This window comes from Ptychodera flava, chromosome 16 (assembly GCF_041260155.1).
Source record: "Ptychodera flava strain L36383 chromosome 16, AS_Pfla_20210202, whole genome shotgun sequence".
In the NCBI taxonomy this organism is placed as follows: Eukaryota; Metazoa; Hemichordata; class Enteropneusta; family Ptychoderidae; genus Ptychodera; species Ptychodera flava.
The window spans coordinates 40972397-40999305 of NC_091943.1; the positions used below are offsets into that span (position 1 = coordinate 40972397).

Here is a 26909-nt window from a genome sequence, read left to right on the forward strand (position 1 = left end):
GTATTACAGATATTCAACAATCATTCAAGCTTGCTGAGTAAAGGCTTTGCTATGAATAGTCCACCTACAGTACACCAAGCCTTGGATGGCAATCTACCTCTATGCATACAATCTAATGAAAGGGCCTTTTTAAAAGATTTTGTCAATTGTACTGCTGGTACAAGTGGAGGAAGACTTGCAAGGTATGAAATGAATATCATGTACTATTACAGGTCTGTAGGTATGAAATGAACATTATCGACTATTATGGGTCTTTGGTTTTTAGCTTCTCGTCTATTTATAGAAGCTATAGGAGTTGAAAACCAATGTGGCAACAACTTCCATCTGTCAACTTCCAACTTTACGGCGGTTGGTTCAAATTTTCAGGATAACTCCCTTACTTAATACTTTCTCCAAAGAATATAAAAATTGTATATTTGCAGCCATGATTTTGAAAAATGACATCAGTAAATATTGAAATTTAATTTTTCATATTTTTTTACATATTTGAATTGAATAATAATTGGATAGTACTTAGTTTTGTCAAATTAGTTATGAATATGTTGACACTATTAATTGTAAGAGGTGTACGGCAGGATTTGTAAATAAAATTTATCTTTATGATTTTACATGGGTTTACATATCAAAAAATATTTAAAAATTCTTTCAAATTTCAAAATGTGATTTTTCAAAAAGTACTTCAAATACAGGAAAATTGTCCTACAGTCATCTTGTCTGTAACCTTGTTAATAGTCTGTAAAAATTCCATGTCCATATCTCATTTCATAGGTTTGATTCAATTGGCATAAAATTATGTAGGAAAACTGATTCTGTCAGAAATGTTGAAAACAAGCATATTTTCACCCCTCTTTTGAAGTCACAGAGCAGTCTTTTTGGTTAATCTCACTTTTGACACCTCTTTGACACTTAAGGAACCTAAAAATGCATTTACAATAGCAGTCACTCACTCTGAATGCAAGCACCACCTTGTCAAACTTTCCTGAAAAACAGCAAATAATGACTTTCCTTTTTCAAACATTTATTAAAAACTAGGTGACCTCTACCATAGTTAATACACTAAGGACTCCCCAACTTCTTATTTGGTCAGTTTTTTCAGAAGTTTCAACAGGCTATTAAGCTCTGCAATGCCTTTGAGCCCAAAAGTCTAGTTTTTTTTATTCCACAGAGAATGTTGACTACTTTCATATTTTAATAGTTTGATTGAAGTTTATAACTGACGCTCTAGCCTTTCCAGCCACCATAAATTCAAACATGCACTTTGAGATAGGCATTTCAAATTTAATCAAGTGGAAAATAATAGTCACAAAACATTTGTATGAAAGATTGAAAAACCATCACAGAAAATATTTAATGTAATGATCATATGTTTCAGTGGACAAAGACAAAATGTTCACATTTTTAGTGAAATTGTTTCATGTTACAAACGAATCATCAATTAACTTACTGCAAGCCATCATGAAGTTGTTGTGTTTGTTTACTGTTCATAAATGAATTTATTTATTTGATTCCTTGCCCAATGTCACAGTATTCTTGACTTTCCATATTGAGAAAAACAAAGATTTTCATATTGTGTGATATACAGGAATGGCATTGTCAGAAATTTGTAAATGTTTGTATTGGTTTCCCTATTATAGCATTATCTGATGTTTTGTAGTTTTTAGCTCACATTTGGTTATACCAATGTGAGTTTATCGTATAGGCTGAAGTCGATGGCGTCTGTATGTGTGTGTGTATGTATGTATGTATGTATGTATGTATGTATGTACGTACAGTATGTCCGTCAACATCAAAAACACGCAAACCGCTGCACGTTTCAGCTTGGTATTTGGTGTGTGGATGCATCCTGGGCTATAGATGGGATTTTGTTCAAATGAAGTCTGCATTGCCAATTTATATGCAAATGAGCTTACATAATGTGAAAATGGTTAAGAATAAATAACTCAAGAACTGCTTTTTTGATTGCTTTGAAAATTTGTGTGCAAGTACCTTAGGTAAACCTTATACAGTTTTATGAATATTGTGAAGATATCCTTAATTTTGTACTTTTGCTGAATTTTTTGGTGATTTTTCTCATTTTCAGTAAAAATTCTTCTTCTCTGAAACCGCCAACCCAATCGCTCTGAAATTTGGGTTGTCACTTTACAAGGATGTTACTCTTCTAATTTGTTGAAATTATGACAAAATTGGGAAAATTACTATTTTTAAGCAATTTTGTCATTTTTGGTCAAAAACTCTTAAACAGTATTTCCTTTTTAAAACCCCTGGACAGACAGCTTTCATATTTGGTACGCAGACGTCAAGAGATGACAATAGTTAGATATGTGGAAATTGTCCTGAATATAAAAATTTGTATTTTTAAGACAATATTGTCATTTTTGGTCAAGAAAACTTTATCTCAAAATTACTTGTTTGATAGCTTTGTAATTTGGTATAAAGTCCCTTGTTTGATAGCTTTGTAATTTGGTATAAAGTCCCGAAAGATGTTATTAGATAAATTTTCTGCTCAAAGTGTTGGGAAACCCCAAAATTCGTTTATTTTAGGTAATTTTCTCAGTTTGTGACCTTAAATGACCTACACCAACCCAGGATATGTTGTGAGACAATTTTGAAGGCTGTGAACATAATTTTGTCATATTTGGTATCAATTTATCAGAAAATTTGATCCAGAAAACAAAGCTGAGGTGATTTTTTTCATTTTGGACCAATTTTTGCAACTTTTCTATGTAAGACATACAAGAACTGATGAGAAATTTGGATCCAGGATAATTCCAGATGTTGTAATCACCGCCAACAGTGGAAGGCATTTCACTATCTTTAACTACCTTAAGTGCTGTTTACATTAGAATGATAACACTCATGGCATTAATTAAAAAATCTCCGAGGTTGTAAATGTACTTCCTGTCATTTGGTCTTATGTAATACCAAGGGGTGGAACATTTGATATTGAGGAGGGGGTAGGGTCTAGAAGATTGATGATGTAGCATTACTTTTTTACCAGATCCCTTGTGCATTTTTTTACCCACTCCCACCTTTTCTTTTTATCAAGCCTTCTCTGTTTTTTGTTGTTGACATTTGCTCCCATTGCTATAGAAGTTGATATGCATGTTCCTAAAGATGACCTCCAGTACCTAAGTTGGAGACTTATTAGGGGCCCAAGCCGACCGGCTGGGACCCTATTGTTATTGCTCAAGTTCTACTACTTCCTCTTCTTCCTCTTTTTCTTCTTCTTCTTCTGCCGATTCTTTGTCGACCTAGATCTCTTAAACGGCTGAATGAAAACTTCTCAAATTTGCAGAGCTAGTAGGTGTTAATTAGTACTCGTGCACCTGACCCTTGAAATTTGATTGGTCACGTGACCTGGCGGCCATATTGGATTTTCCAAAAACCTAAAGATGGCTTCTCCAGAAGACCTAGGGGTCTAGTCGATTTGAATTTTTTTGTATAGCAAGCATGACCTAAGGTCTTCATAATTTGCACATAAAATCGCATGCGGTCACGTGACCTTGGCCGCCATATTGAATTTTCTAAAATACTCATTTAATCTTTAAAAATCTTCTTCTCCAGAACCAAACACTGATTAAGCTCAAATTTACTCATGTCATCCTTTGAATGATCTCTTTCAAGTTTGCAAAAATCATTTTGATCGGTCACGTGGTTTGGTCGCCATATTTGATTTTGTGAAATCACAATTTAATCTCTAAAAATCTTCTTCTCCAGAACAAATTCACCGATTCAACTAAAATTCCACATATATCATCTTAAGTGTAATCTTTTTCAAGTTTGCAAAAGGCGTTTGGATCGGTCACGTGGTTTGGCCGCCATATTGGATTTTGCAAAAATCGTAATTTAATCTTTAAAAATCTTCTTCTCTAGAACCAAAACACCGATTAAGCTCAAATTTTACTCAAGTCATCCTTAGGGTGATTTCTTTCAAGTTTGCAAAAAATATTTCGATCGGTCAAGTGGTTTGGCCGCCATATTGGATTTTGTGAAATCGCAATGCAATTTTTAAAAATCTTCTCCTTCAGAATAAATACACCAATTGAACTAAAATTTCACATTTATTTTCCCTAGTGGTAGTCCTTTTAAGTTTCAGAAAAACATTTTGATCAGTCACGTAATTTGGCCGCCATATTGGATTTTATGTTCATCGCAGTTTAATCCTTAACAATCTTCTTCTCCAGAACCAGTGTACACATTGAACTAAAATTTTACACTCATTATCCCTAGTGGCAGTTCTTTTACATTTTCGAAAGGCATTTGGATCGGTCATGTGCTTTGGCCGCTATATTGGATTTTGTGAAAAATTGCAATTTCATGTTTAAAACTATTCTTTCCAGAACCAACACACCGATCCAACTGAAATTTTACTTCTGTCACCCTTAGTGTGAGCACTTTCAAGTTTGTGAAAGGCGTTGGTGTCGGTCAAGTGGTTTGTTTGCCATATTGGATATAGCGACAATCGCAATTTCATCATTAAAACTCTTCTTCTCAAAAACCAACACACAGATTCAACTGAAATTTTACTCATATCTTTCTTAGTGCGAGCACTTTAAAGTTTGCGAAAGGCATTTGGATCGGTTAAGTCGCCACAATGTTCATAAGGCTGCAGTGTAAAACCTCGTCAGTCAGAAGATCGATCAGTGATGTATGTTATATTGTACACTTGAAAGTCAAAGACGGCACAACAGACTGCAATGCCCGCTGTCAAATTCAGCTAGCAGTCACACGAACCCTAATATCAGCCCCTTGTGTAAGGCAACTTTGGCGACCAGCTTTTGTACGCCAGGTGACTTTGTCGAGTATACTGCCACGGAAGTACTTAGAGGAGTGTGCCACTAGATTTAAGGGGTGGCCGACTGCTGTGATTGACTGAATAAGAGACAAGGTCCCGCCAGGGCACAATTACTGGGGTCTACGCACAGCTGATATGTGAGTGTCAAGGATCATAAATGAAGCTATTCGGGTAATTTTATATGTAGGTGTCTCAATGCACGCGCACTTGTTCATCACTAATAAAAAAGAAAGATACATGACATTGCAAGGTGTGGTGATTTGTTTATGTTTCTCTATCTGACATGCATGGAGTGGCCCTGGTGTGTTGTGTAACTGAGAGCATGTAGCTGATTAAAAATGTAAACAAGACCACATCAAGACCAGCTGTAAATGTCATAAAAATCGCTGATACACACCTATTAAAACAACACCTTGTTTAATGAAGTTCTGCAGCTTGATCTAATTTCACTGTAATTGCTGTGTGCCATTGCACGCTCGGTCTTTCAGATCGCCGAAATGTACCCTTTATTTATCAGCGATTCGGGGACTCTAATATCGATACTAGACAATAGTAGAATGACTTGCCCTATGCATCGGTACGCCAGATCTGTGAAATCGTCGATATATTTACTGCATGTTTATTGGGAATTTGGGGACTCTAATATAAATAGCACACAATACTAGAATGACTTGCCCTGTGCCTCGGCACGCAAGGTCTGTGAAATTGCCGATATTTACCAGATATTTATCAGCGATTTGGGGACTCCAATATCGATACTAGACGATACTAGATTCTGTCAAATCCCGGGTATCCGATATATATCGAAGAATACACCACCTTGCAGTTCTGGTCAAACCCGACTTCCAAGGACTGACTGTAACTTCGATACTGAACGATACTGGATTCTGTCAAATCGAGGGTAAATATCCGATATCGGAGATTTAACTACCTTACAGTTTTGGTCAAACCCGACTTTCAATGACTGACTCTAGCTTCGATACTAGACTATATACTTTCTGTTAAATCGCGGGTAAATATCCGGTATATATCGGAGATTTCACCACATTACAGGTTTTGCCAAACCCGACTTCAAAGGACTGACTCTAGCTTCAATAATAGACGATACTAGATTTTCTCAAATCGCGGGTAAATATCCGATATATATCGAAGAATACACCACCTTAAAGTTCTGGTCGAACCCGACTTCCAAGGACTGATTCTAACTTCGTTACTAGACGATACTAGATTTTCTCAAATCGCCGGTAAATGTTAGATATATATCGGAGATTTCACCACCTTACACTTCTTGTCAAACCCGACTTCCAAGGACTGACTCTAGCTTCGATACTAAACGATACCAGATTCTGTCATAACGCAGGTAAATATCCGATATGTATATCGGACATTTCACCACCTTACACTTCTTGTCAAACCTGACTTCCAAGGACTGACTCTAGCTTCGTTTCTAGACGATTAAATCGCGGGTAAATATCCGATATCACATCGCCTTCACCCCACTAAAATATTCACAAATCACAGTCTACGATGCGGCTAGCAGGCGGCCGCAATTACCAACTACAAATAGTTTATTGATTGTTGTCAGTTGGGAAGGAAACTAGGTTTAAAATGGCTGCTGTTACTCACAGCCTGTCGGTAAAATTGCTTTTCAAAGCTGGACGCTCTTGCCATAGTTCTAGGTCTAAATAGGTGTGACCATTTCAGTTGAGAGTGTAGCTGTTCAGAAGAATTGTTTGCACAACTTATTACAGTGGGAACACTCAGTAAACATGTACTTCCTTAATTTGTGAGGTTTATTAGTGCAAAAGTAGCCCTTCGTTCAGGTGTGTTTGTTCCCGGCAACGGTCTGTGGTTAACTGGAGTCTCTGCGGCGAGATTCACAATGGCGATCTCCATGGGTAAATTTAAACGGCCAAAGCATGCGGCTTTTTTAACATGGTAGAGCGAGTAAGGCACTCCTGAACGGCGAAAATGTTGGTGGTGTATTGCTGCCAATAAGCAAATATCCGTACTGATGTTAGAAACTTGTGTGAATTGGCTTCCTTGAAGATGAATTCGCAAGAATTTTCAGTTATTGTGACGTTTTATATCGGAAACAGATTTTCAGAGAAGGCGCTCGCTCGTCCGCCGAGTATAGTACAGTCGATGTACTTCCGCATTCATATTGTGCAACTGCGCAAGTCTTGTCGCGATATTTGAGCATTTAACTTGATCGTCAGTGAAACAAAAAGATGTTTCTCCATATCAAAACATTATGTGTTTTATATTTTAGGGTTCTGTTTAAGTAATAGATATGAACATTTGAATTATGATCCGTGATTTCCGCGATCCGTGGCATGATTCAAGCTGGCCGTGGATACGCACTGACTTTTTTGGTGATGACCCCTGACCCAGTGTCATCGATACGCTGTGCGCTGTCCGAGCATCGCTTGCCAAATTCATGGAGTTACCAAAGCTCCATGCTAAATTCAAGCGTAAAGCAAATGTATCGAACGTCTTACATGCACAAATTTGTCAAGTCTTTGAGTATTTTACTATTGAACTGCTATGAAAATGGATATCTACGTATAATTCGTTTGAAAAACTGGTATGCTGAAACAGGTTTCGTGCCGTTATAGTGCGATATGTACAGTACAGCAGTGATAGCGATTGCAGGTTTGTTACTAAGGCTGCGTTAACAAAAAAAGGTGTGTGTGTGGGGGGGGGGAGGGGGGCTGGAGGTATTCATTCAGGAAGGGGAAATCGAAAATTTTGGGGGTAGTAGAGGGGGACTTGAAAATTTTGCTCTACCTGCAGGGGGCACTTGAAAATTTATTGGTTCCCTTTTATGTTTTACACTTTCCGATTCCAAGTTTTTTGTAGGTATTCTAATGAAGTGAATACCATTTTTATGTCATTCAAATGTTGTTATGTTAGTAATAATTTAACAGAATCTACAACCATTTTGTCACATTCCATGACTTATATCTCGAAAAAATCTAAACATGTGTGATTGTCGTAAAAAAATCTAACTTGAGCCTAGTAACAGGGCAGAAGCTGCAACCGTTGATGATTTTTGCAATCTATCTAATATATCAACTACAGTTTCCTGCTGTCTCCCTACAGCATGCTCAAACACACAATTTTCAGTTTGTCGACAAAACCTGTATATATGTATTTAGGTGATAGTTTAATTAGAGTCCAGACTGATAGTCAGTTGTCAGCACTGATACGTGGTACACATACACAGGCTGTGCTAGCAAGCTGAATACTGGACAGTTCAACATGTTGTAGAGAGTAGAACAAGAACGCAGTTGTATGATAAACTGAACAAAAATAGTGTCAAAATTATCAAAGTTAATACAGCTACTTCCTATGGGCAACTGCCACTATCAGATACCGCCCTGCTACTGTAGTATATACGTGAGCAGTGACAGAGATAGCTCTGACTCCGATATACATTGTAGTTGAAGATGAGTTTGTGTCTCATGACAGTAAAACATTACCTAAACAAGATCAGGCCAGAAAGCAACACAAGGAAGAACACATGGAAATTTTTGCATTCTAGCATATGAGAATAATCAAATATTAAAGAAAAAAGAGGGGGTCACCATACTTGATTTTCTAAATTTTCACAGTTTTGTCAAAAAATTATACAAAAGTAAAACTTTAAACAGTAAAGATGAAATGAAAAAATATATGACTAATTATTTATTTTTTAACCAAATTTGCAATTATTACGCCAAAAATTTCAGAGATGAATACATTTATTTGATGGAATATTTTAACCTTCCTGTATTGTAAATTTTGAGTAGTATCTAAATCAAATTTGTCTTGTACTTTTGAAACAAATTTTTGGTAGGTCACCGTGCTCAGTTTAAGGCGCCATATTTGATTTCTTTAAAATCGCAATTTATCTCTACAAATCTTCTTCTCCTGAACCAAAACACTGATGGAAGTGAAATTCCACTTTTGTCATTCTTAGTGAGAGCTCTTTCAGGTTTGTGAAAGGCAATTAGATCGCTCACATGTTTTTGCCGCCATATTGTATTTTGCGTGGAACAGATAAATGTGAGATGATGTTCAAAATTCTTCTTTACAAGAATTTGACTGTTTTCAAGCTAAAATTTTGCACATAATATAATCAGTGGAAGATTGGAAACCAGGTTAATCGCTTGGGCCCCGCCAACGCTGCTTGCAGCTTTAATTTGCTTTTGTCATTCTTGTTTTTCCTGGTTTAAATATTTCTCGAATGGACCAATTCAAACCGAATGTGAGCACATAGTGTCCTTGACGGTATTTTTACTGCCAAGTAGTCCCTGGTTTGCTGATTTCAAGGTCATTTGCAATTGGGCAATCATTGTTGAAGAATCAAGAGAAGTATCTTAAAAATTACACTCACACTTAAGATCATTTTGAAAATTTGAAATTCTTTTCAGTGAAGTATAGCTGATACTGTACAATAGTTTGTGTATATTCTAAATTTTAGTGAATATTGCTATTTTAACAATAGATAAAAGTTGACTTACATGAAGGCTGTGGTAGGACTAAGCTATTCTGGGTGATGACTCTGGCTGACAGTAAAACTTTAAAGGCTATGGTAGAATTTAAAGGAACAGGCAGCAGTAAGTATTAATCCATCCTAGTTATATTTACCATACAGTGAATTTCACGTATTCCACTTCATTCCAAATCAAACCTAATTACACACAAGTACACACAAGCAGTGTCTTGCTGTGTTTTATCAGAAGAATAAATCACATTTCTCAGAAATTAAAAACTTCTCCTTTGCCGATGACTTGACATGCTTTCTTGCAGACGTGACATCAGCAAAAAATTTGAATTTACTCAAAAATTTTAAAATTGTCTCTGGTCTGACAGTGAATCCAGGTAAATGTGAAGCCATGTGGTTAGGTAAATATAAAAATTGTGAAGATACTCCACGTAACCAGTCAAATAGCCAAAAGAACCAATGAAAATAGTTGGTATTTATGTTTCTTATGACAAAGCTACTGCACTTGAATTCAACATAGCTGGTCCCTTGGAAAAACTCAGAGAAAGTCTTAAATTTTGGGGAAGCAGAAATCTCTCCCTCTTTGGAAAAATCTGAATAATTAAATCTATTGGGATTTCAGTACATAATGTGATTGATGTTCCTTATGATAGATTAAAAGAAGTCAACAAACTTTTGTACAAGTTTTTATGGAAAGATCCTGATGAAATTTGTAGACAAACTGTTATTTGGAGAGATTGAAAAGGGTGGTCTGTCCATGCAAGACCTAAAAACTATTTATAAAGCTCAAAAACTGAATTGGATTAGACGCTTGTGTGATGAAAATGTGAACCATCCATGGAAAATTTAAAAAAAAAGGGAATCTTGGTAAGGTTGATTTACTTTTAAAATGTAAGTTTGACCTTAAAAAGCTACATGTCAAAATCTCTGGTTTCTTTTACACTATGCTTTCTGTGTGGTCTGACTACAATGGTAACAAGAATGAAACAAATGAAGATGAAAGTTTGAATCAAGTCATATGGAACAACAAGAACATTCTCTTTGGAGGGAAATCAGTTTATTTCCCAGAATTCTATAATTGTGGATTTATTTATGTTGGTCAACTTTTCAAAAAAAATTGTAAATTTTTAGACTGAAATGAGGTGAGAGAAAGGGGAGTCCCACAATCATCTATTCTGAAATGGTTTGGTTTGATGAGGGCCATTCCAGCTAAATGGAAAAACATAGATACTTCTCTTGAAAGGAGCTGTCTCGAGTATGGTTCTGTTGTCTGGAACCCATGGCAAAAATCAGATATGGAATTCCTTGAAAATGTTCAACGTAAATTAATAAAATATTTGTGTTTCAAAACTCTTATTTCATATCATGCTGACCAGTATGAAGCTCTCTGTACCATGTTTAACTTACTAACTTTGGAGCGACGTCACTGTTATCTTCATATGATGTTTTTACGCAAGTGTGCAACTGGATTTTATAATTTGCCAGATGTTTTATCTAAGCTATGCTTTCATGCACCTGGCAAACTTTTGCGCACCTGTCTTACATTCAGACCACCTCGTAGCCGTATCAATGTTTTTAAACTTTCTCCTCTTAACAGATGTATGAGTAATTTTAATGAATTGGTTCGTAATAACTACAATATTGATATTTTTATAATGATTCATTTAAGTCTGACATTAGACATGTTATATTTTAATGGCTGTTCTTGTTGATTTGTTTGTTTTGTTTTTTGTCTTTGTGTGTCCTACACTTGATTTAGTTTTGTAAATACTTTTTGTTTGGTGCTGGCTTGTTCAGTGTTTTTTTTTGGTTTTTTTAACCGTTTTCTTTTGAGCTTCTGAGGAACCTGTAAATGGGACTTGATCCCGTAGGATTTCCAAATAAATGAATAAATAAATAGAGTATATTAGAAATTTCTCTGTTCCAGAACTGCAAACAAATATTAGTTTCAACAATTTCTCCATAGAAGTTAACTGCTGTACAACAAAAATTGTTACAAAGCATATTGTAAATCAGTACTTTATTGGCCCCAAATCAGAATTTTATTTCAGTTTTATATTTACAAACACATTAATTGTTGGTCTACACTCTATGCGCTTCCTTTTAGGGTAACAATTGACACAAAACTTAGAGAATTTCAGTTAAAGATTCTGCACAACATTCTGCCTACAAATTATTCTCTATGTAAAATGAAACCACCCCGAGTTGTAGCTAGCAAATGTACCGTACATTCTGTAAAGAAGAAGATGAAACACTGTTACACCTTTTCTACAACTGTAGATATGTAGTTGAGTTTTGGGATGGTTTTCTAAGACTGTGGGGTAGTAAAGCAGGACTAAACATGTTACCAGAAGCCAGTCAAATTATAATTGGTGATGTGAAATACTCTATATTGATCAACTTTTTGATATTGGTTGCCAAAAGACACATCTATCTGGCCAAATTTGACAATAAAAAATATGACCTTTTGGTTTTCAAAAAATATTTACAAACTATTCAGAAGGTAGAATACTGTTTGGCAATAAAAAAATTAAGCTCTCACAATAAAAAATGGGGAGGTGTTTTGAAAGCACTTAATTCTACTTCACATCATAACGAATAATCCATTTTAGAGTTTCATAATATTGTATCTCTGAGACTCTTATATAAAAGGACTTGTTGGTATGTTTGATTTTACTGTCTAAGGTTTGATGATGGAGGTGATTTTCTTCTACTTTCATGATTTGAGAGAACTGTGTTCACATTTCTACAAGTGTTGTAAGCATTATTGAAGGCCTCAATAAAAATTCATAAAATACAAAAAAATTACATTTCTCAAGAAGCAAATGAAGGTTCTTTTGTTATACTCTGTACTTCCATCAACTGATTAGCTGAGTTTATTAATTCTTTAAAAAGTTTCATATAACTCTCCTCACCACATGCACAAGCTAAGTTTGTCATCTCTTAATAAAAATACATTTATCCTCTTACATGTACTGTTGTATGTCATGGCATGTATGTCATCAATTTTAGTGTGTCAGAACCTTTTTTTGCGTCAATCTTGAATGTGCTAATCAACGTAAACAAAGAACATGGCAACCAGTATTTCTCCTCAATGAAAATTATTGTCTGACATGAAATTTCGTAACAATCAATCATAATTATTTATCTGGCAAAAACACCCGCTTGGCAAATTTTGAGTACTCATGCAGTAGAGTTTTTGCCAATATTGAGCTCCATTTTCAAATAATTAGACTGGACCGCCACCGGAACTTTCACGCACAAGAGTACTTTCATGCGGCAAACATACAGTTGCCACTTTGTAATAACAATATGGGTGAAGTGCTGCGTCCAGACCACATGCTTAGCCTCCAAAAGTCATGTCATGAAATAAATATTATAGTAGACATCGACCATGATAATCTGAACAATGAAAACACAAGAGTGTAAAGCCCATGTATTCCAAAAGGATTATGTGTAAGTGGATAATTTTCTGAAACAACAAACTCCAAGCTTGTGGCATTACCATGGGTTCCATGAGCATACAACATGTACAGGGCTGAGCTCAACCCTGGTTTCAAGAAATTTCTAAATTGCTAGGCCTATGCTATATTGAAATCTTGTATAACTTCACAATGTGTACATGTCAACTGAACAATCATCTGGAATTTGCAAAGTTACACAATCATGAGGGCAATATTCCTCATTAATGCCACCTACGACTAGAAATGATTGACAAACTTGCCCATGACGTATTGATATTACTCCAGAATAGTTCCAAAATGTAAATGCAGAATTGGTAAGAAAATTATTATTATTATTATTATTATAGACTTTATTTCGGACTCATTGTCCATATAACAGCAAAAGAAAATCTGGTGATAAATATACATAGCTTGGTTAAGTTATGCAAAAAGAAGCTTATTCCATAACTCTATCATTTCAGAGTTTAAATATAATGAGTCATACACACATCGTACAATATCATTACTGCTTCTCAGAAGTCTTTACTTTAAAATTTTATTTTGCGAAAAAACAACGAATTGGCCTGTGCATGTGATAAATAATATCTAATTGTTATCCAAATAAATATAGACAGATCTAGAGACTTGTAGCAATAAATTTCAAAGATGTGGCAGCATCAGTGCTTTTTTGGCATCACATTAGAAGGCTTCATGTCTGCTGTTGGCAATATCAAGGTTTTATCTTTGCTATTGGCAACATCAGGGTTTTATCTCTGCTGTTTGCAACATCAGGAGTTTATCTGTGCTGTTTCAATCTTAAGTGTCCAAATTATTGTAATTTTGTATCCTCTCACAGTTTCAATTGAATAGCACTGTTCATGGTTACAGGTTTGTTACTAAATATAGCTGTACGCGCGCGACATCGGACACGCAGCTTGAAATGCGGACAAATTTTATCAATGTTGCATACACGGCCGTTTTTGCAGGTTGTACTCTGAGTCGTGAATATGCCTTTTAGTATTTGTTGTTACTTTGCATGCGCAATTTTCAAAAGCGTAATCAAAAAATGTGGACAAATATCTATTTTTGCATATTAATGAGAGAACAGTGACGTAAACTGTGAACTGTGCCCTATTAACAACTGATTATAATGTCACTCAAGTGATGAATATGCCCTGCTATATTCTTTAGGTACAACCAGTGGCAGTGCAAGTTCAAGTGCATGCAGGTTTTGTGGAAGTACATCGAACACAGGGTTATTAGCCATAGGATATGTCTGCACTGATCCGGACTGTCAGGTGTGTTATGAATATGATGCTAGTATAGACTTGCTGAATACAAGTACTGATTTAGGAAATAACACTGAGTTGACATTTTGGTGCCAACCTGTAACATAATATAAGTAAAGCACTGTCTGTTTTCATTTTCTACAGCATACCTACATTCACTTCTTTCACAGTCTTATTTGGGTTTTGTACTTTGGCAGCCATGGCCCCATATTATGGTCAGTCTCTTTCAAATTTGGCACAACAGTCAAGTGACTACAGATGTTAGTATAGTTTGCAATAAATTTTGGAATATGATCACATTTGATGCCTGTTGTGCTGTGATTATTCATGCCTGAAAATGGTAAGTGACAACCATACGTGCTTGACTTTGACAAAGACAATTTACTATCAAGAAGAACTTATGGTTGTAATTCTTGTGCATTAAATGTATTTGTACAAACAGACTGATTTATAATAAACATGGACATTCAAGATTTATGATTTTATGATGTATTCTGATGTTCTACCAGAGAGGATAACTGTACTTGCAGCAATCTATGTCATGAAAAGTAGCATGTTCTTTTCTTTTCTTGAAGCAGCGATCTAGATGAATTGTCACTGACTCTAATCTAATACCTATTGTCATGTCGTAGAAACATGCTGAGAATGCATGCGGTAAAACTCATCCATGTGGACACCAGTGTGGTGGTATTAAAGAAGAAGAAAGGTGTCTACCATGTCTGTATGGCTGCAGTGGTAATAAACATGGTTCTATGTTGAAGCAAGATGCTGATGATATGTGTATGATATGTTTTACAGAAGCACTCTCTGCAGCACCGGCTATACAGGTACTATCATTGTCACCTCAACATGTACAACTTTTAATGCTGCTTTCAACTCCTGCTACACATGGGAGCATAATCTTTTACCTCTGTCTGTCTTTCCACTGGTCTGTTTGTTTCTATGTGTAACTGTTATCAAGATTTTGTATACTTCAAAAACTGCTGATTGGATTCAACTGAAATAAAACGTTTAGGTGAAATGATTAACCCTATTACGCCATACCATACAGCCTCACATGCCAAGATCTTTTTGAGCCAATAAACTTGACATGTTACACTTCTTTTAGACAGGGAAAGTGTTATTTATTTTATTTTGAACTCCGACACAGATATGATACAGTTCAAAACCATATACATCTACACTTAGTGTGTTTCCTGTGATTGGAAGCCCAGCCAAACCACTATGAATTTCAAAGATCAGGAAATGAAGAAGCTTCGAGTAGTCTTTCAATGTTTGATTTAGCAAATTTTATTTTGCATTATCTATCATTCTACCAGATATGAACTGAATATGCTCACGTGTTTCACAACAGATTCATTAATTGTCAGTAAACAGACTAGAAAATTTTAGCATTTACTCAACATGACCTACTAATGTGACCCCTGAATGGATGACTTTGAGTTTGACAAAATTACAAACTTAGTTATCAGGCATTGAAATTGACTGCTGATGACTTGACATGTATTGACATTGATCGACACTACTGGACGCATGAAATAATACAGTATGATATGAATTACTGCATACTTTTTGACTGTTATGACGTTGTGTAAAACAATTGTACCTTTGACCTGTCTCGTATTAAAGGGTACAAATCAATGAGCAAGGACATGTTATGCAACATTTGCAGACCTCAGTTTAATCACTAACCAAAACACAAGAACAAAGACAGACATTGTTTATTCTAACAGACCTCAGTTTAATCACTAACCAAAACACAAGAACAAAGACAGACAGTTTATTCTGACAGAGCAAACAATGCGGAGTGGAAGACAGACTTCTGATAAGACTAGACGTGTTTACGGTCTACTGCCAGAGTAACTATCTCTGACAAGGATTTATTGTATTATGTTTTTCAATATTCCTGTCAATAAACCAAATTCATGCCAATATAATCGACACCTGTGTGAGGCGTGTAATAAGAACAATCAGATATCTGTAATATCATTATATGTAGCAGGTTTCAGCAACACCGCACAGTACTCTCAGAGTTAAATCACTAATTACAAAACTTTATTTAATAATATGTAAATGAGCTAATTATTAACTTGACAAGCTCAATGCTTCTCAATACAATTGAATATTTATCAGATCAATATCTGTAGCAAGTTTCATCAAATGTAATGCTGAAATTTTGGAGTAATATCACTAATTACAAAGTTCATTAAATATGCAAATGAACCCTTACTTAACTCCACACAACTAAATGATTTACACCACAATTAGCTATCTGTCGGATCAGTATCTGCAGCAGATTTCATCACATTTGGTCCAATTATTTCGGAGTAATATGACAATATTACAAAACTTCATACAATATGCAAATGAGCTATTTGTTAACTTGACACTGCCAAAAGCTTGTCAGTACAATTAGATATTTATCAGATCAATATCTGTACCAGATTTCACAGACTTTGGTGCCGTAATTTCAGAGTTATATACCTAATTACAAAGTTCATTAAATATGCAAATGAACCCTTAATTAACTTGACACTACTAATTGCTTTACACCACAGCTAGATATCAGTCAGATCAGTATGTGCAGCAGACTTCATCAAATTTGGTGCAGTTATATCCGAGTTATATGACTAATTATAAAACTTCGTAAAATATGCAAATGAGCTATTTATTAACTTGACACTGCCCAATGCTTCTAAGCATAATTAGATATATATCAGATCAATATTTGTTGCATGTATCTCACTCATAACAAAAGTTCATTAAATATGCAAATGAGCAGATAATTGACATGACAGTCATAGCATCATCATAATATTCTGAGATCGTCATCTATGGAAAGTTTCATGAAATTGTGTGCAGTATTTCTTGATATATGTCTACTCTATCATTACCGTCTCCATAGGGGAACCAATGTACGGAAAAAAACAATATTGCATAACTTCATTAATATGCAAGCCACACTAACCAAAATCTAAGGGGCCGTCGATAATAAAAGCTGACGCACAAGAAATGTAATTCCTTCATTTTAATTGAAGCCCCCTCCCTCCCCCCTCAAAACGAAAGTTCTTATGCAAAATCAAATTCGTGTTATGATGCCGCTTCTGACACCCCACACGCACCTCTCTGATCTGCACACCCATGAAAAAATACCAGAAGTGCACATAAATTAAAACCTCCACTTTACGTTTTTCACTTTTTAAGACACAGAACCTTTTAATGTATTTCACACCTTGGAAAATGTTTCACCTACATGTTTCAAGTTGAAAAAGCATACAAGTTTCTATTTCACTTTTATGTCTTTTCGTTGTCTTTTCTGTCTCCCTATTTTGTGGTCATTCTGTTCTCGATGAACGCAAAGGTAGTATTTTACTCTCGCTGCAAATTCGCACTTCGAAAACAATAGAAGAAAATCCTTATGCAATTTTGACGCACACAAAACGAAATGAGCTTTTACCCCCTCCCCCCCTAAACGAAAGAATTACGTTTGTCGTGCGTCAGCTTTTATTATCGACGGCCCCTAATCAGTTCTTGCAAGTAGCATATGGTACCTGTGTACCAAATCTGACTTGAATCTGTTCAGGCGTTATTGAGTTACCATGTAAACAGACACACACACACACACACACACACACACTAACATAAACACACATGGACGGACATACAGACATCACTATGACATTAGCCCACGCGTAAACACGTGAGCTAAAAATGGTAAGACGGACACTCAAAGAAAGTGATCAAAATCATGATTAGCAGAATTAAAATGCCTCTTATTCAAAATGGGAGAATTTTATTGCCAAACAAAATATTCATTTTGTTATATATCATTTAAAGAACATAATGTGAAAATTTCAAAAAATTTGACCCAGCCAGAGTGGAGTTAAATTCTTTGGAAATTTTGAAATTGGGAGAAAAAAGAAGCCAGGAAATAGGGTGATTTGCATACATTTGCATAAATTAACACTTCTGTATCAAGCAACTTACGACTGCTTGACAAGCTGAAAGGTGAACCCAACCAGTATTTTAATCTTTGGTTAACAAATTAATTAAATTGAATGAAAGTGAATTGAATTGCAAAAAAGTGGTTTTTGAGCAAATTATGCTGTATTTGGTGCAGCGCCCCCTTAAACGCGGGAAATCAAGCTCCAAACTTTGCCTTAGCGAACCTCAGGCCGTTTTCAGATATATCCATGCGTGGCACTGAGTGTGAGTTGGGCGTGTACAGATATATACGGGCATGGCATTTTAAGAGTCAACTGTAAGGAAAAGTATGATTGCTTAGGCCTGCATACTCAATATGATTTTCAATAATCAATGCCCATGGACTTTTGAAAATATTTTGACAATGACTGTGCAGAATTTGATAAAATTTCATGTGTATCATTAATGTATCAAGAATGACTTCAGTTAACTTTGTTCAGATAAACTTACACATACAACAATTTTAGGCCAATTTTCTAAATTACCAGGCTGATAACTTTCAAATTTGGTATATTGAATGGCAGGGATGACTCAGATGTGTACAAGTAAATGTATTTAAGTAAACGATTTTGGTCAGAATATCAACTGATCTGAAACAATTGTTTAATAGCTTTTAAATCTGGTTTGTTCTGTACTAACTATGATCTCATATAAACCTTCAAACTAGTATAATTGTCATTTTTAGCTGACATTTTGTCATATATATGTGACAATGGGATCTTATCTGATTGGTGGAAAAAGCCACATATATATATATATATATATATATATATATATATATATATATATATATATATATATATATATATATATATATATATATATATATATATATATGTGTGTGTGTGTGTGTGTGTGTGTGTGTGTGTGTGTGTGTGTGTGTGTGTGTGTGATTGTTTGCTTATTGAAAACCAGATATGAACTGTAAATGCTCACGTGTTTCATTATATATTGCAGTTATGTGTAAATTTGAACCTTTGCCACATGTTTGCAACTTTATTGAAAGTATTATGATCAACAAAATGAACAATATTCACCAAGGATTAATTCTAAAAGGTCATGAAGTATACAAATATGTAATTAGATGAAATGAAAATATTAAAGTTCTTTGACTGCTGTCATTGTATCACCACTTTATATAGCACGTGTAATTACCTTTGGCCAAGTCCTTCAAGCCATATATGCCAAACTGTGAAAGCTCATTAGATATGCAAATTATAAATTAGCAGACATGAAAATGTGAGATGACTTTCGATATTGTTTTAACCTGGTACAATCATCAATGTAAATAGCATGTTTTGCCAACTTTGATCAAGTGAATCTCAGGGGAAAGATCATCGAAAATGCAAATTAGGAATTGGCTGAAGAAAAATTGCTTAATGACTTTCAATAATGCTGTATCATAGTATCTTTAATGTGTATAGCAATTTTCATCAACTTTGGTCCAGTCAATTCAGATATATATCTCTAATTAGCAAAGTTCATTAAATATGTAAATTAGGAATTGGCTGAAGTAAAAATGCTTAACGATTTTTAACTTTGTTGTATCATAGTGTCTTCAATATATGTAGCAAGTTTTGTCAACTTTGGTCAAGTCAATTCAGATATATATCCCTAATTCGGAAAGTTCATGAAATATGCAAATTAGGAATTGGCTGAAGAGAAAATGCTTAATGACTTTCAAATATATTGTATAATAGTGTCTTTAATGTACATAGCAAGTTTCATCCGTTTTGATCCAGTCAATTCAGATATATATATCCCTAATTATACAAATTCCTTTAATATGCAAATTAGGAATTGGCTGAAGTAAAAATGTCTTTTGACTTTCAATAATGTTATATCACAGTATCTTTGATGTATACAGCAAGTTTCAATAACTAAAATCAAGTTAATTCAGATATATATCCCTAATTAGGAAAGTTCATTAAATATGCAAATTCAGAATTGGCTGAAGTAAAAATGCTTAATGACTTTCAAGAATGTTGTATCATAGTAGCTTCAATATATGTAGCAAGTTTCATCAACAATGGTCCAGTCAATTCAAATATATATCCCTAATTAGCAAAGTTCATTAAATATGCAAATTGGGAATTGGCTGAAGTTAAAATGCTTAATGACTTTCAATAATGTTAAATCATAGTATCTTCAATATACATACCAAGTTTGGTCAATTTGATCCAGTCAAATCAGATATATATCCCTGAATAGGAAAGTTCATTAAATATGCAAATTAGCAACTATCTTTCATGTCTTCCCTTAATGCTTCCCACTGCTGATATATCTTGGTGTGATCAACATTTGTAGCAAATCTCATCAAATTGTGTGTAGTTATTTTTAATGTATATCCATTTTTTCCAAAATCATTAATTATGCAAATGAGTAAAAAGTGTGCAAGCCACACCCACCAAAAACTAATCAGTTCTTGCCATTTGCTAACTGAATATATGTACCAGATTTGATTCTGATCTGACTAGCTGTTTTTGAGATATCGGACCAACAGACAGACAGACAGACAGACAGACAGACGGACACACAGACAGACAGACATCGCTGCGACATATGCTCACGTGTGTAAACACGTGAGCAAATAAATAGTATGGGGTAGTTTTCTCTGATCAACTACAGTACATGCTTAACTTGTGAACTTTTGCCTCTCCCTCAACAGTTGGACTGCAGTCATGTTTTCCATTTACACTGTTGCTGTTACATTCTAGAGAAACGTTGGGTTGGACCCCGAATTACATTTGGATTTTCACAATGTCCTATATGTAAGGTGAGTATGTTTTGACTGCCATAGATGGTATAAAAATAAACCTTTGAGGTAAGTAGATAAGTCTTCGGAGAGAGAGACTCAAATTTTGGGTCAAGTTTTAGTATTTTTATATTTTTTTCCAGTTTTCTGAAACATGTTTTTATTGGTGAAAAGTGTGTGGTCTTATCATAGAGAAGTGTGTGGCCTTATTGTAGTGATAAATAGCTGAAATTTTCCAACTATTAGCTACAGTGTGTCAATACTTTCCTCTTGTCTTAACAGTCAGGGATCACTAGTCATAATATCTTGACAAACATATTAGATGACGGGATGGACACATTTAATTGTATGGCTTCTTTACGCAGCTATGAGAAAACAATAAGGTTAAATATTCCCCTTTCATTGAATAAATTCTAAATTGTTAAGAGTTTTGAAATCCTTTTTGTGTCGCATTAACCATTGCACCATGTTTGTGTGTATGGGGGGGGTTAATGCATGAATATGCTACATAGAATATATCTCACTGAGTTTTCTTCAAACAGTGATGAATTTTGCATATGCAAATTGTGGGACTAATTTGTCCCCACGTACACTGTTGGGGGGATACAGTGTCTTCATTCGACGACTTATATATTTGGTCAAGTCCGTGCTTGTGTGCTTCCGTCCATCCATTCACGCAGATATCTCAGAGATGGTTGGAGTGATTTCATTCAAACTTGTACAAGGATTACTTCATATGTCATACATGGCACATCAATTTGTTTTGTGATACGATCCAATATGGCTGCCGTGCGGCCATTTTGTTATGATTTTTTCATGTTCTTAGCCCTAACTCGGGCATGTCTCAACCAATTTTATTCAAAGTTGGTACATGGACATTGACGATAAGATTGAATATTGCGGCGTGGCGGCCACTTGTGTTACAATGTCTTTCATGTCCAGAGACAAGACTCTGGCATGTCTCAACTGATTTTTTGCTCACGTGTTAACACACGTGAGCATATGTCGCAGCGATGTCTGTCTGTCTGTTTGTCTGTCTGTCTGTTCTGTCTGTCTGTTGGTCTGATATCTCAAAAACGGCTGATCAGATCAGAATCATATCTGGTACATAGATCCAGTCAGCAAATGGCAAGAACTGATTAGTTTTTGGTGGGTGTGGCTTGCTTGCTTTTTGCTCATTTGTATAATTAATGATTTTAGAAAAAATTGATATACATTAAAAACGACTGCACAAAATTTGATGAGATTTGCTACAAATGTTGATCACACCAAGATATATCAGCAGTTGGAACCATTAAGGGGTGACATGAAAGATAGTAGCTAATTTGCATATTTAATGAACTTTCCTAATTAGGTATATATATCTGATTTGACTTGATCAAAATTGACCAAATTTGGTATGTATATTGAAGATACTATGATTTAACATTATTGAAAGTCATTAAGCATTTTAACTTCAGCCGATTCATAATTTGCATATTTAATGAACTTTGCTAATTAGGGATATATATTTGAATTGACTGGACCAAAGTTGATGAACTTGCTACCTGTATTGAAGCTACTATGATACAACATTCTTGAAAGTCATTAAGCATTTTTACTTCAGCCAATTCCAAAGTTACATATCTAATGAACTCTGCTAATTAAGGATATATATCTGAATGGACTGGATCAAAGATGATGAAACATACATTAAAGATACTATGATACAACATTTTTGAAAGTCATTAATCATTTTTCTCCAGGCAATTCCTAATTTGCATTTTCAATGATCTTTTCTAATTACGGCTATATACTTGGATTCACTTGATCAAAGTTGGCAAAACATGCTATGTACATTGATGATTATAGCAGGTTAAAACAATATCGAAAGTCATTTCACATTTTCATTTCAATTTGCATATCTAATGAGCTTTCACAGTTCGGCATATATGACTTGAAGGATTTGGCCAAAGGTAATTACACTTGCTATTAAAAGTAGTGATACAACGACAGCAGTCAAAGAACTTTAATATTTTTATTTCAGCTAATTACATATTTGTACTTCATGATCTTTTAGAATTAATCGGCAGTGAACGTTGTTCATTATGTTGATCACAATACTTTCAATGAAGTTGCAAACATGTGGCAAAGGTTCAAATTTACACATAACTGCAATACGTAATGAAACACGTGAGCATTTTCAGTTCATATCTGGTATTCAAAGTTGGTTCGAGGACATTGACCTATGTCATACATATGCACATGGATTTGTTTCATTATATAATTCAATACGTCCTCGTGGCGGCCATTTGTTACTTTTTTTCATGTCCAGAGCCATACCTCAGGAAAGTCTCAACCAATTTTATTCAAAGTTGGTACAAGGACATTGAGTTACCGGTATGTCATACATAGGCTCATTGATTTTTTAGACTGTCGGATCAAATATGGCTGTGTGGCAGCCATTATATTATTATTTTTCATGTTCGCTACTATAACTCAGACATGTATCAACCAATTTTATTCAAAGTTGGTACAAGGACATTGACCTATGCCATCAATATTCATGTCAATTGGTTTCACAATCAGATACAATATGGCGCGGTGGCCATTTTGCTATGGGTTTTTTTATGGCCAGAGCCATAACTTGGACATGTATCAACCAATTTTATTCAAAGTTGGTACGAGGACTTTGATCTATGTCATAAATATGCATGTTTATTAGTTTCACAATCCAATGCAATATAATGGCTGCCTGGTGGCCATTTTGTTATTTTTTTTATGTACAGAGCCATAACTCAGACATATTTCCAGCAATATCATTCAAAGTTGGCACAAGGACATTGACCTATATTATACATATGCTCGTCAATTTGTTTCACATCATGTAGCAGTGTCATGTCAATTATTGAAGTTTCGTAATTAGGCTGTGTCAAGAAATAGTGCATCAAATTTCATGAAACTTGGTACAAATGTTAAGCTCACATTGCTTTAACAGTGAATAAAGACATTTATCAGTGTCTAGTTCATATTAATTTATAATTACATATCTAATGAACATTCCTATTTAGAGTGATATATCTACAAATACAGCGTCAAATTTGATGAAACTTGATACAGATGTTGACCTCATAGTGTTGTAAATACTGCATCAAACTTTATGAAATATGGTATCGGTGATAATCTGTTAGTGTTAGGATAGTATGCAAAAATGTTTTGCAACATCTTGTCGATTAATTCCTAGTTGACTCATTCAATGACCTTTAGGATGGTGGCCTACATTGGTTTTATGTTTTCATCATCATGGAACTCATTCTTGGCCATTGAGCACCATCTGTATCAAAGTATTTTTATCACAGACCTAATTAATGAAGAGGACTCTATCCTCTCTGAGGACTTGTAATCAAAGTACCCATTGACAAGTGGGGACTGTGTAATCAACGATGACTTGTTTACGTTGTAAAAGTTTCAGTTTGTATTTGAATTTGTTTCATCAATATGAAGTTGACAGTGTTTGTACTTTTGTCGCCGTCATGTAATTTTTGGTATGAAAGGCGCCTTTGATCGACTGAAGAATGATGGCCTCCGTAGGCTATAGTCACAGGGTACTGGCAAATCTATTTCTTTGGTGGCAGACGTATCAGTTGTACCGAGGGAGGCAATCCAACGGCCCTTACTAGATCAGGGCCACGCTTAGTATGCACATGCGCATAGAACAAGTTAACGTTGTTTTGCAATGACTGAATGTCAGTTGAAGAATCACACTGATGCCATCTTGTTTCGCAGTCTGGCCTGATTTTTTATGTTTTAAACTTTTTGGCGTGTATTTGATGATGTCTGGTAAATATGAAGTTGACAGTGATGGTACTTTTGTTGCTGTCGTGTGTTTTTTTTTTGGGGGGGGGGCACAAAACGCCCCTTCGATCGACTGAAGAATGATGGCCTCCGTACACAGTATTCACCCAGTACCGGCGAATCCATTTCTTTGGCGGCAAACCTGTAAGTTCTACCGGGGAAGGCAATCCAATGGCCCTCAGTATAGAGCTAGGTCAGAGTGAGGCCACGCTTAGTATGTGCATGCACGTATAACTAGTTAGTGTCGTTCTGCTGTTGAAGATGTGCTGTCCTTTCGACGCAGAAAATTTTTGAATTTTCTGTTGCTTATTTTAGGTAATTTTGTCAGTTGTGTGTTGATTTTGACATCATTGTTGACTTCAATCACTAAAGACAGTGTGTGCTTATATGTTGATCGATTTACCTGGGAAGTACGTGCATTTCAAAATTATGGCATGATCGACATGGCAATTTGGCATGATCGGCATGATCATACATGATCCAAGATTGCACTTTAGGTCTTTCACGATAAGTAATGTTGTTTGTTTCACTGTTGTTACCTACATTTCCACTATTATATAAAAAAACCATCAGAATTTCCTCGTGGCTACTTGAAATCATGCACTGGCATGCATGTAATTGTCAACATTTATGCTTGAATCATAGACAGTAGAGCCCCCTACTGTCTATGCTTGAATGTAGTAAACTCTCATACTATGAATACATTGACTGCATAGTACATACCGTATGTGTGCAAGTCACTCCGTATCATATCAAACAAAACATTTAGTAATGCGACGTTTGAGCTGCCCAAAGCCAGAATTTACAGTTAACGTGGCAATATCTTACATGTAAAAGTCAGTTCTACTGTGAATAAAATGCAAGCTCTGTTGTAAACTATTATGAATAACACCATATTATAAATATTTTGTACCTATCACTGTATCAGAAAATCAGAAGGAAACAAACCAGTCAGAGAAACTATTGTCAGAATGATGCTGTCCAATTTTAATATTTGTTTCTTGGCACACACCAGATACTTATGACTGTCAGACAACATTTCCTTATCATTTTATATTCAGTTTTTAGCTCCGCTGTCAGCGACGCGGAGCTTATCAAATAGGTTGATTATCCGTCGTCGTCCGTCGTCGTCCGTCGTCCGTCGTCCGTCGTCGTCCGTCAACAATTGCCTTCTCCTCTGAAACCACAAGTCCAATTGCTTTGAAATTTTATATGCAGTTCACTTGGGGTGACCTTACTTCAGTTTCTTCAAATCATGGTGATATTTGCATATTTGTATTTTTGGGGCATTTTTTTGTGTTTTTGGTAAAAAAATCTTCTCTGAAACCGCTCGTTCGATTGCTTTGAAATTTGATATGCAGTTTGCTTAGGGTGACTTAAATCAGATTTGTTCAAATGGTGGTGAAATTTGCATATTTGTATTTTTAAGGCAATTTTTGTCATTTTTGGTAAAAAAATCTTTAAAAATCTTCTTCTTCAAAACTACTGGTCAGATAGCTTTTATATTTGGTACATATGTCCCTAGGGATGATCTATTTCAGATTTGTTCAAATTGTGCAGAAATATGCAAATTTGCATTTTTAAGGCAATTTTTGCCATTTTTGGTCAAAAAATGTATTTCTCAAAAAGTACTGGTCTGATAGTTTTGAAATTTGGTATACAGGTTCCTATAGATAAACTAAGTAATATATATTGAATTTCTGATGAAATCTGTAATTTTGTAATTTTGGGGCAATTTTTGCCATTTTTGGTCAAAAAATGTGTTTCTCAAAAAGTACTGGTCTGATAGCTTTGAAATTTGGTATACAGGTTTCTACAGATAAGCTTAGAAATATATATTGAATTTCTGATGAAATCTGTAATTTTGTATTTTTGGGGCAATTTTTGCCATTTTTGGTCAAAAAATGTGTATTTCAAAAACTACTTATCTGATAGCTTTGAAATTTGGTATACAGGTTTCCATAGATGAACTAAATGATATTTATTGAAATAATGATGACATCTGCAATTTTGAATTTTTGGGGCAATTTTTCCCATTTTTGGTCAAAAAATGCGTTTCTCAAAAAGTACTGGTCTAACAGCTTTGAAATTTGGTATAACTAAGTGTGATATTTTGAAATTATGATGAAATCTGCAATTTTTATTTTTGGGGGGCAATTGTTGCCATTTTTGGTCAGAATATTTTATTCTCAAAAAACTTTGGTTGACATGTTCTTAGGGATGATCGGATGTGATATATTCAAAGTATGATGAAATCTTCAATTTTGTATTTTTGCAGCTTATTTTAGCCACATTTTTCTGGCCACTGCATTGAGTT

The 26909-nt window shown here is 35.0% G+C and overlaps 1 protein-coding gene across 1 annotated transcript in view; it reads left to right on the forward strand.

Moving 5' to 3' along the window:
* LOC139114018 (E3 ubiquitin-protein ligase MYCBP2-like) overlaps window positions 1-20794 on the forward strand; it is a 44010-nt gene extending 23216 nt beyond the window's left edge. Inside the window, exons 3-7 of the mRNA XM_070675492.1 lie at window positions 10-216; window positions 9288-9399; window positions 13922-14028; window positions 14652-14846; window positions 20672-20794. Coding sequence (XP_070531593.1) covers window positions 10-216; window positions 9288-9399; window positions 13922-14028; window positions 14652-14846; window positions 20672-20794 — 744 coding nt within the window. The remainder of the gene's footprint in view (window positions 1-9; window positions 217-9287; window positions 9400-13921; window positions 14029-14651; window positions 14847-20671) is intronic.
* Window positions 20795-26909: the final 6115 nt, after the last annotated feature.